Source organism: Chiloscyllium plagiosum, chromosome 6 (genome assembly GCF_004010195.1).
Source record: "Chiloscyllium plagiosum isolate BGI_BamShark_2017 chromosome 6, ASM401019v2, whole genome shotgun sequence".
NCBI classification, from domain to species: domain Eukaryota; kingdom Metazoa; phylum Chordata; class Chondrichthyes; order Orectolobiformes; family Hemiscylliidae; genus Chiloscyllium; species Chiloscyllium plagiosum.
In genome coordinates, this window is record NC_057715.1 from 121,151,709 (window position 1) to 121,162,284 (window position 10,576).

Sequence of the window (10,576 nt, forward strand, 5' to 3'; positions counted from 1 at the left end):
CCTTCTTACGAGCTCTATCCACCTGAGTGGCAACTTTCAAAGACCTATGAACATAGACCCCAAGATCTCTCTGTTCCTCCACCTCACTAAGAACCCTACCGTTAACCCTGTATTCCGCATTCTTATTTGTCTTTCCAAAATGGACAACCTCACACTTGGCAGGGTTGAACTCCATCTGCCACTCCTCAGCCCAGCTCTTCATCATATCCAAGTCCCTTTGCAGCTGACAAGAACCCTCCTCACTATCCACAACTCCACCAATCTTCGTATCATCTGCAAATTTACTGACCCACCCTTCGACTCCCTCATCCAAGTCATTAATAAAAATTACGAACAGGGTGAAATTTACGAGTAACATGCCCAAAGAATTCGGATTTTTAGGAATATTCAGGACTAGATAAGGGCAAAAGAAAAAGAAAGGTTTTTAACAGGTTCAAACACAGTAATTCAATGGAGATTCTTTTAAAAAAAAAATTCATTCATGGGACATGGGCATTGCACAAGTGATATAAAGGAGAACTAAAAGTGTAGGGGTGAATTTAAAGAAATTCAGACAGCAAAGAAAGGACAAGAGAAAACATCAATGGTGGGCAAGCTATTGGAGGGAATCCTGAGGGACAGGACGTACATGTATTTGGAAAGGCAAGGACTGATTCGGGATAGTCAACATGGCTTTGTGCATGGGAAATCATGTCTCACAAACTTGATTGAGTTTTTTGAAGAAGTAACAAAAGATTGATGAGGGCAGAGCAGTAGATGTGATCTATATGGACTTCAGTAAGGCGTTCGACAAGTTCCCCATGGGAGACTGGTTAACAAGGTTAGATCTCACTGAATACAGGGAGAACGAGCTATTTGGATACAGAACTGGCTCAAAGGTAAAAGAGGGTGGTGGTGGAGGGTTTTTTTTTCAGACTGGAGGCCTGCGACCAGTGGAGTGCCCCAAGGATCGGTGCTGGGTCCTCTACTTTTTGTCATTTACATAAATGATTTGGATGCGAGCATGAGGTACAATTAGTAAGTTTGCAGATGACACCAAAAGTGGAGGTGTAGTGGACAGCGAAGAAGGTTACCTCACATTACAACAGGATCTTGACCAGATGGGCCAATGGGCTGAGAAGTGGCAGATGGAGTTTAATTCAGATAAATGCAAGGCGCTGATTTTTGGGAAAGCAAATCTTAGCAGGACATATACACTTAATGGTAAGGTCTTAGGGAGTGTTGCTGAACAAAGAGACCTTGGAGTGCAGCTTCATAGCTCCTTGAAAAGTGGAGTTGCTGGTAGATAGGATAGTGAAGGCAGCATTTGGTAAGCTTTCCTTTATTGGTCAGAGTATGGAGTACAGGAGTTGGGAGGTCATGTTGCGGCTGTACAGGACATTGGCTGGAATATTGTGTGCAATTATGCTCTCCTTCCTATCGGAAATACGTTGTGAAATTTGAAAGGGTTCAGAAAAGATTTACAAGGATGTTGCCAGGGTTGGAGGATTTGAGCTATAGGGAGAGACTGAACAGGCTGGGGCTGTTTTCCCTGGAGCGTCAGAGGCTGAGGAGTGACCTTATAGAGGTTTACAAAATTATGAGGGGCATGGATAGGGTAAAAAGGCAAAGTCTTTTCCCTGGGGTCGTGGAGTCCAGAACTAGACGGCATAGGTTTAGGGTGAGGGGGGAAAAGATATAAAAAAAGAGAGACCTAAGGGGCAACATTTTCTCAGAGGGTGGTACAGGTATAGAATGAGGTGTCAGAGGAAGTGGTGGAGGCTGGTAACAATTGCAACATTTAAGAGGCATTTGGATGGGTATATGAAGAGGAAGGGTTTGGAGGGATATGGGCCAGGTACTGGAAGGTGGGACTAGATTGGGTTGTTCCATTAGGTCACCATGGATGGGTTGGACCGAAGGGTCTGTTTCCATGCTGTACATCTCTATCACTATGATCAGCAGGTAAGATTAGGAAAAATCCTAAGATATTTCATGTCAAGGGGAAAAGGATAACCAGAGGAAGAATAGGCATATTAGGGACCAATCTGTGGATAGAACCAGAGGACATCAGTGGGGTGTGAAATGAGCACTTGGCACGCGCCTTCATTTTGGAGGGGGAATTAGATACAGTATTCAGGCAGAGGGACTGAGAGATTCTTCAGCAATTTAATAGAGGCAGCTGTTTAAATCTGGTGTTTTATGGGCTGTCAAGAAATGATTATATCATATCTCTATTTGGGATATGAACCTATGACCAAGTGGTTAATGGTCCTAACCATTGTATAACTGTACCCGGTGATGCAAATATATATTTTACCATACCTGTAAATAACCCATAGAGGGTGGTCCATAGTCATTGATCAGTGGCCTAAATGACTGCACTGAGCTCCCCATACTTGTCGAAGGAGATGGAACACTTCCAACTGTTGGAGGAAAATTTGTATTACGATGCATTAGTTTGTACACTCTGAACTTTCAGCTTTTTGTATCAAACAGCTCAAGTTGTTCATCACATTATACTACAAAGAGAAAAAGCTCTCTGACCCCAGGCATTCTATTGAATATGCCACAGTTTCAAAGCAAGCCAGTATATCCAGACGTCCAACTCTGCACAAGTTAGCTGGGAAAGTAAACAGCCAAACCAAATCCTGGCTACAAACCAGTCTGACTGCAACAGGCAGCAGGAAGTGCAAAACTTTCAGATCCAATACCCTCAGTTGAAGAGGAAGACCATGAAAAAAATTGAGTACTCAGGGTTAAAAATGCTGTTCAGTGACACCTGTTGTGAGAATGCACACACATGGAGGAAAAGTAGCAGATCAGATGATCCTTGACCTGGCGTCCAAGTCTGGTGTGGTATCTTCAGGAGATCAGTCAAAGTGACGATACAACCTATTTTCTGACTGAAAGCAGGATACAACCATAAACACCGGTTTAATAACACCTGCATTTTGAGCACACTGGTACTGTATTAAAATGATAGATCATATACTGTCTCAAATAGTCCTCACAAGAGGCAACTGGGCACACATTTGGCCATGCGCTATTCCTGCCATTTCAACGTGACACACTGAAGACTACAATGAATTAATGAAAAGTCGGTTATTTTTAAGGGGACACACGAACTCTTGTTACTTCCATTTTCAAAGCTATCATAAAAGATAACCAGAATCAAGGTAGGCTTCAGACTGTTAAATTTAAACTTTAAAAACTGCACTGACCCTTTTCCCATTAGGGTCTTGAATTTCATGACAGATAAAGGAAATTATAATCTAATACAATTTCCTCTTATTAGTAACATTTTAGTTTTTAGTAAACCCATAATCACCACATTATCTAACTGTTTGACTAGAATCTAGAAACCACCTATATGTGGTGAACTGGCCAGGTTCATTCCCACAAGTCTGTTCTTGTGAAGTTAATCTTCTGATTCAGTATATGGATGTATCTACGAGAGAAGGTGTAAAACTTGACCTACTCTTGAGAAATAAGACAGGACAGGTGACTGAGGTGTCAGTGGGGGAACACTTTGGGGCCAGCAACCATAATTCTATTAGTTTCAAAATAGTGACAACTTTATTGCTGGAACAGCACAGCAGGTCAGGCAGCATCCAGGGAACAGGAGATTCGACGTTTCGGTTGAGAAATAAGACAGGACAGGTGACTGAGGTGTCAGTGGGGGAACACTTTGGGGCCAGCGACCATAATTCTATTAGTTTCAAAATAGTGACAGAAAAGACTGGATCTAAAAGTTGATGTTCTGATTTGGAGAAAGGCCAATTTTGATGGTTTTAGACAAGAACTTTCAAAAGTTGATTGGGGGCAGATGTTCACAGGTAAAGGAATGACTGGAAAATGAGAAGGCTTCAGAAATGAGATAACGAGTCCAGAGACAGTATATTCCTGTTTGGGTGAAAGGAAAGGCTGGTAAGTGCAGGGAGTGCTGGATGACTAAAGAAATTGAGAGTTTGGTTAAGAAAAGCATATGTCAGGTATAGACAGGAGAGATTGAGGAGTGAATCTAAGAAAAATATAAAGGCAGTAGGAGTATACTTAAGAGGGAAATCAAGACGACAAAGGAGACAGGAGATAGCTTTGGCAAATAGAGTTAAGGAGAATCCAAAGTATTTTTACAAATACACTAAGGATAAAAGGGTAACTGGGGAGAGAATAGGGCCACTCAAAGATCAGCAAGACGGCCTTTGTGTGGAGCCGCACAAGATGGGGGAGATGCTAAATGAGTATTTTGCATCAGCATTTACTGTGGAAAAGGACATGGAAGACAGAATGTAGGGAAATAGATGGTGACACCTTGAAAAATGTCCATATTACAGAGGAGGAAGTGCTGGATGTCATGAAACGCATAAAGGTGGATAAATCCCCAGGACCTGATCAGATGTACCCTAGAACTCTGTGGGAAGCGAGGGAAGCGATTGCTTGGCCTCTTGCTGAGATACTTGTATCATCAGTAGTCACAGGTAAGGTTGGAGGGAATCCTGAGGGACAGGATGTACATGTATTTGGAAAGGCAGACTGATTATGGATACTCAACATGGCTTTGAGCATGGGAAATCATGTCTCACAAACTTGATTGAGGTTTTTTTTGAGGAAGTAACAAAGAGGATTGATGAGGGCAGAGCGGTGGACATGACCTATATGGACTTCAGTAAGGCGTTCGACAAGGTTCCCCACGGGAGGCTGGTTAGCAAGGTGAGATCTCATGGGAGAACTAGCCATTTGGATACAGAACTGGCTCAAAGGTAGAAGACAGAAGGTGGTAGTGGAGGATTGTTTTTCAGACAGGAGGCTTGTGACCAGTGGAGTGCCACAAGGATCAGTGCTGGGTTCGTTACATTTTGGATGTGAGCATAAGAGTTAGTAAGTTTGCAGATGGCACCAAAATTTGAGGTATAGTGGACAGCGAAGGTTACCTCACATTACAATGAGATCTTGATCAGATCAGCCAATGGGCCGAGAAGTGGCAGATGGAGTTTAATTCAGATAAATATGAAGGGCTGCATTTTGGGAAAGCAAATCTTAGCAAATATACTTAATGGCAAGGTTCGAGCGAGTATTGCTGAACAAAGTGTGGGAGGAAACCGGAGCACCCGGAGGAAACCCACGCAGACACGGGGAGAACGTGCAAACTTTGGGAAAGCAAATCTTAGCAAATATACTTAATGGCAAGGTTCGAGCGAGTATTGCTGAACAAAGAGACCTTGGAGTGCAGGTTCATACCTCCTTGAAAGTGGAGTCACAAGTAGTTAGGAGAGTGAAGGCATCATTTGGTATGCTTTCCTTTATTGGTCAGAGTATTGAGTATGAATGTTGGGAGGTCATGTTGCCGCTGTACAGGACATTGGTTAGGCCACTTTTGGAATATTGCATGCAGTTCTGGTCTCCTTCCTATTGGAAGGATGTCGTGAAACGTGACAGGGTTCAGAAAATATTTGCAAGGATGTTGCCAGGGTTGGAAGATTTGAGCTATAGGGAGAGGTTTATTAGGCAGGGGCTGTTTTCCATGGAGGGTCGGAAGCTGAGGGGTGACCTTAGAGGTTTATAAAATCATGAGGGGCATGGATAGGATGAATAGACAAAGTCTTTTCCCTGGGGGGGGGGGGGGGGGGGGGGAAGTCCAGAACTAGAGGGCAGAGATTTAGTGTGAGAGGGGAAGATATAAAAGAGACCTAAGGGGCAACATATTCATGCAGAGGATGGTATGCATATGGAATGAGCTGCAAGAGGAAGTGGTGGAGGCTAGTACAATTGCAACATTTAAACAGCAGCTGAATAGGTATATGAATAGGAAGAGTCTGGAGGGATATGGGCCTGGTGTTGGCAAGTGGGACAAGATTGAGTTGGGAGATCTGGTCGGCACTGACAAGTTGGACCGAAGGGTCTGTTTTCGTGCTGTACAGCTCTATAACCCAGGGTCTTTCTTCTCTTCACAATGGTCAGTCTCAAGCAATGCCTTGCCTCCTTTGCACAAGGCCCTCATCGTTCTGAATTATTTGTCTGTTTCCATGGTTCTCTTGTAGCCTTATTTTGCCTCTTTTTTGCAACCCGAGGTCAAATAACCTTTAGAATCTGCCATTTGCCTGTTTAGCAATCTGCTTTTACTGCCAGCGAGTCGATCTGGTGTTGATGTAAACTCAGCATCATTTCTCATCATGTTTGTCAAACTTCAACTGTTATCCATAGGGCCAAAGTTAGCCATAAGATCACAATCCTGCCCATCTACAGATAGCATGGGATACAGAGTAGAAATCATCAGAGTCAGCTCAACCAATATAGTAATGACCCAATCCAACCTGGAAAGGTGGTCAGTGGCAGCCAGTGCTTCAACACCAAATTAGTTTTAAACAGCAGTAGCAAAATCATAAAATAGCCCAAGGCATGTGAAATGAGTGAGCCATACGGGCTTATGGTACAAGGTCTTATGGTCCAAAAATGTCCCCCATCAATTCAGACAATCAAAAGCTTACAAACATGGAAATTAAATGAAGTATCCCAATCAGCTCCTCGAGCCTGCTCATCCATTCATTGATGATCATGGTTGATCTATTTGTGCTCCAAGTTCCACATTCTCATCAACTTCCAATGACTTTTGTTTTTTTTTGCCTAATTACAAACCTACCTCCATCTTAAGCATTCAACAATCCCATCTCCACTGCCTTCTGCAGCAATGAGCTCCAAAGTCTCAAAGCTCCTCAGAATTCTCATCTCTGTTCTAAAAGGATGATCCCTAATTTTAAGTATTCTCCCAGTTCTGGTCTGAGCCACAAGGGGAAACATCCTTTCCGAACCCATTCAGGATTTTATACACTTTAATCAAGTCACCCCTCCCTATTCTAAACTCCAATGCAAACAATTCCAACGTTTTCTCAGAAGTTGACATTTTCATATCAGTGTAGTAAACCTCTTCCAGTACATTCACATTCTTCTTTAAATAAGGAGACGATAATTGTACACAGTATTCAAGATGTAATCTCACCATCATGCTGTACAACTGAAGCATAATATCCTCATTTATTTTATTGAACATAAAAGTAAGTAAATTTTAAGAAGTGCCTTGAAGGAGGAAAATAAGGCTTTACGTAAAACAAATTAGGCACTGAAGGCACGGCATCTCATGCAGGAGTGCCTAAAAGATGCCAGAATTGGAGAAGCACAGAAATCTTGTACTGTTTCAGGCTGCAAGAGATTATGGAGACAAGGAGATGCAAGGCCACAGAGGTATTTGAAAACAAGATTAAACAGGATAAAATACAGAACACCAGTCAAGAGTGCATCAGAATAATCGAGTCTGGAAGTAACAATGGCATGATGAGGGTCAAGTGAGGATATTCCAATATTTCTCAAAGTAGACAATTTGAGCACAAATACAATAGCACAAGTGGTCATTCAACCCACGATGCCAAAGTTGGCTCTTTATCAGAGCTGTCAAATTTGCTCCATGCCTTGTCTTTGTTCATAACATTTCAACTGTTTCAAGTGTGAGGTGATGATGTACTTTGATCAGAAGATCTATCTAAAATAGGGGCTGGAGTTCTAAAGGAGGTGCCGGAGCAGAGGGTCTTGGAGTATACAGATCATTGAAGATGGCAAGATAGGTGGAGAGAATAGTAAATAAAAGTGTTCTTGTTTTTATTAATTAGACATAGAATACAAGAGCAAGAAAATTATGTTAAACTCATACAATATTCTGATTGGATCTCAGCTGGAATACTGTGGAAATTGTGAGCACTACATTTACAGGAAAGATGCAAATGTGTTGGAGAATGCAGAACAGATTAACAATAGCAGCTCTGGAGAAGAGAAGCTTCAATTACAAAGATAGATGAAAGATTTGGAACTATTCTCCCTAGAGAAAAGGAGGCTTAGACAGAGCATTTCAAGCAGGCAGAGTATAATAGATAGGATGACATTGTTTCTGAATACAAAAGGAAGAAGAATAACAGGGCAAAGGTTTAAAGTTATGTGCAAATGAAGCAAGGCTGAGAGAGATTTGTTTCCCCACAGTCAGTTGTTAGGATTTGGAATGCATTGCTTGGAAATGTAGAGAAGACAGGTTCAATTGACCAATCAAGGGAGCACTGGCTAGTTATTTGGATAGTAATAGTAGGGATGGGGGAGGGAAGGCATGAGATCAGCTCGAGATAATAGAGCCATCGGAGGCACAATGGGTTGCAATGGTCTCCTGCACCACAATAATTCTATAACTCGATTATTTATCCAATTCTGTTTGAAAGTGAATATTGAACTTGCTTTCACCATGCTTCCAGCAAGATCATTCTGACCCATTAAAAAAAATTGGCTTCCACTTTTTTTGCCAATCTAAAATGGTTCTATCAGATTTGAGGTTACATCCAAGAAAAACAAATTTCCTACTTAATTCTCATTAAAACTTTGTAATTTAGAATGCCTCAATTAAAAACCACTTTCTCTGCTCTGGGGAGAAGACATCAACTTCCCCAGTTTCTCCACAGAACTAAGCTCCCTCAGCCGTGGCACTATTCCATTAGATCTCATCTGAACCCTATCTTACAAGCATATTACTTCCCTTTTTAAACACCATACCTTACTGGTAAAGATGAAGGGTAGGCTGAGATGGAGAAGCTTTGCATTACAATAAGGATGGGAGTTCATATCACTGCAGCCTGCACAAAAGCACCCAAGACTCAGTAGACAGCAACAGCATCTTTGCTGTTTCCCCATCCCCTCAGTTTGATGCTGCCATTCAGTGGTGTGATGTCATTACAGAACATTCCAGATCATTTTACAATTCAGACAAATGCTGCAGCAAAACACCAGGTGAGAAATCAGAGTTTAGCTGTGACATTAAAGAAAAGAACAAACAGCTCATTTTATTCCAAACTAGATTTTTAAAATAAGTGACTCCTGAAGCACATTCAGTAACAATCTGAACCGGTTTAAAAAACAAACAAATCTCGTCAATATAACTTATTTTAGCCTGTGAAACCAGAAATCTCTTATTCACGACTGATTGAAATAAGTCCAAGATTCCAACTATAACTGCTAATTTTGTATTAACTGATTAAGAATAACCAGGAATTCAGTAATTATTGGGATTAACTCAATAAAACTGCTTAATAGGAAAAGGGATTATTTGGATTAAACCGCCATTCTCCCTTTCCCCTTTATTCCCCCCATTTCCCCCTTTGAACTCCGTCTTCCTCCGCCTCCTATCCCCATCCCGCCGGTATTAATGCTGTTGGGAGCAAACTGAACATTCCTTCAATAATATTTCAGGTTTATCGCACTAATTGAGACCAAATTGGGAATCTCTTCATCAAACCAGGTTTAGACCTTACCCTGACTGACAGAGAGTCCAGGCCCGACGCTCGCTTTGCTGCTCATTCCCAACCGGCTCAGGCCGCTGAAGATGGCGCCAAAAGTCCTCCGGCCCTAACATCCGGGTATGACAGATTGGCGTCACCCCTTCATTCCCTTGGAGACACCCACTGATTGCCACGCCCCTTGAAACCTGTCCCGCCACTCACAGATTGCCTCGCTCCTCGAAACATTTTCCCCTCCCCTCGAGACCGGCCCCGCCCACTCAGTATGCCCCGCCCTTTAAGGCTTGCCACGGCCGACTCACTTATGCCCCGCCCTCTGACCGCGTCTTTAACCCTTTCGGCCCCGAGCCGCTGTCAATTTCAATTCCCTGACTTCCCGGAGATCTTGATGTGCAGGTGTCGGTGTTGGATTGGGTTGAACAAGGTTAAAAATCACACGGCACTAGGTTATGGTCCCAACAGGTTTATTGGAAATCACAAGCTTTCGGAGTCCGGCTTCTTCTTCACCTCCTAACGCGATTTAGTAAACTTGCAGAACATTGAAGGAGATGTGCATTGTAAGGATCATCAGAGGGTATAGCAGGATATTGATCATTTGCAGATATGGGCAGAGAAATGGCAGATGGAGTTTCATGTATGCAAGTGTGAGGTGCTGCACTGTGGGCGATAAAGTGATAAACGAAACGATAGAGTTAATGGCAGGACCCGCATACAGCATTGATAATCAGAGGGATCTTGGGGTTCAAGCCCATAGCTCCCTGAAAATGGCTATGCAAGGAGATAGGGTGGGAAAGAAAGCGTATGGCATGCTTGCTTTTATTGGTTGGGGAATTGAGTACAGACATCAAGATATCATGTTGCAGCTTTATAAGACTTTGGATAAGCCACACAGAGTATAGGCGGCACGGTGGTTAGCACTGCTGCCTCACAGCGCCAGAGATCCGGGATCAATTCCCACCTCAGGCGACTGACTGTGTGGAGTTTGCATATTCTCCCCGTGTCTGCCTGGGTTTCCTCCGGGTGCTCCGGTTTCCTCCCACAGTCACAAAGATGTGCAGGTTAGGTGAATTGGCCATGCTAAATTCCCGTAGTGTTAGGTAAGGGGTAAATGTAGGGGTATGGGTGGGTTGCGCTTCAGTGGGGCGGTGTGGACTTGGTGGGCCGAAGGGCCTGTTTCCACACTGTAAGTAATCTAATCTAATCTAATCAGTACCATGCTCAGTTCTGGTCACCACATTACAGGGAGAATGTGGAGGCTTTAGAGAGGGTGCAGA

The 10,576-nt window shown here is 42.9% G+C and overlaps 1 protein-coding gene across 1 annotated transcript in view; it reads right to left on the reverse strand.

Annotated features, from left to right (window-relative positions):
- LOC122551009 (cyclin-dependent kinase 2-associated protein 1) overlaps nt 1-9,469 on the reverse strand; it is an 18,141-nt gene extending 8,672 nt beyond the window's left edge. Inside the window, exons 1-2 of the mRNA XM_043692634.1 lie at nt 9,318-9,469; nt 2,305-2,405 (exon numbers count right to left, since the gene is read on the reverse strand). Of these exons, the coding sequence (XP_043548569.1) occupies nt 2,305-2,405; nt 9,318-9,363 (147 nt within the window). The 5' untranslated portion in view covers nt 9,364-9,469. The remainder of the gene's footprint in view (nt 1-2,304; nt 2,406-9,317) is intronic.
- Between the last annotated feature and the right edge of the window lie 1,107 nt (nt 9,470-10,576).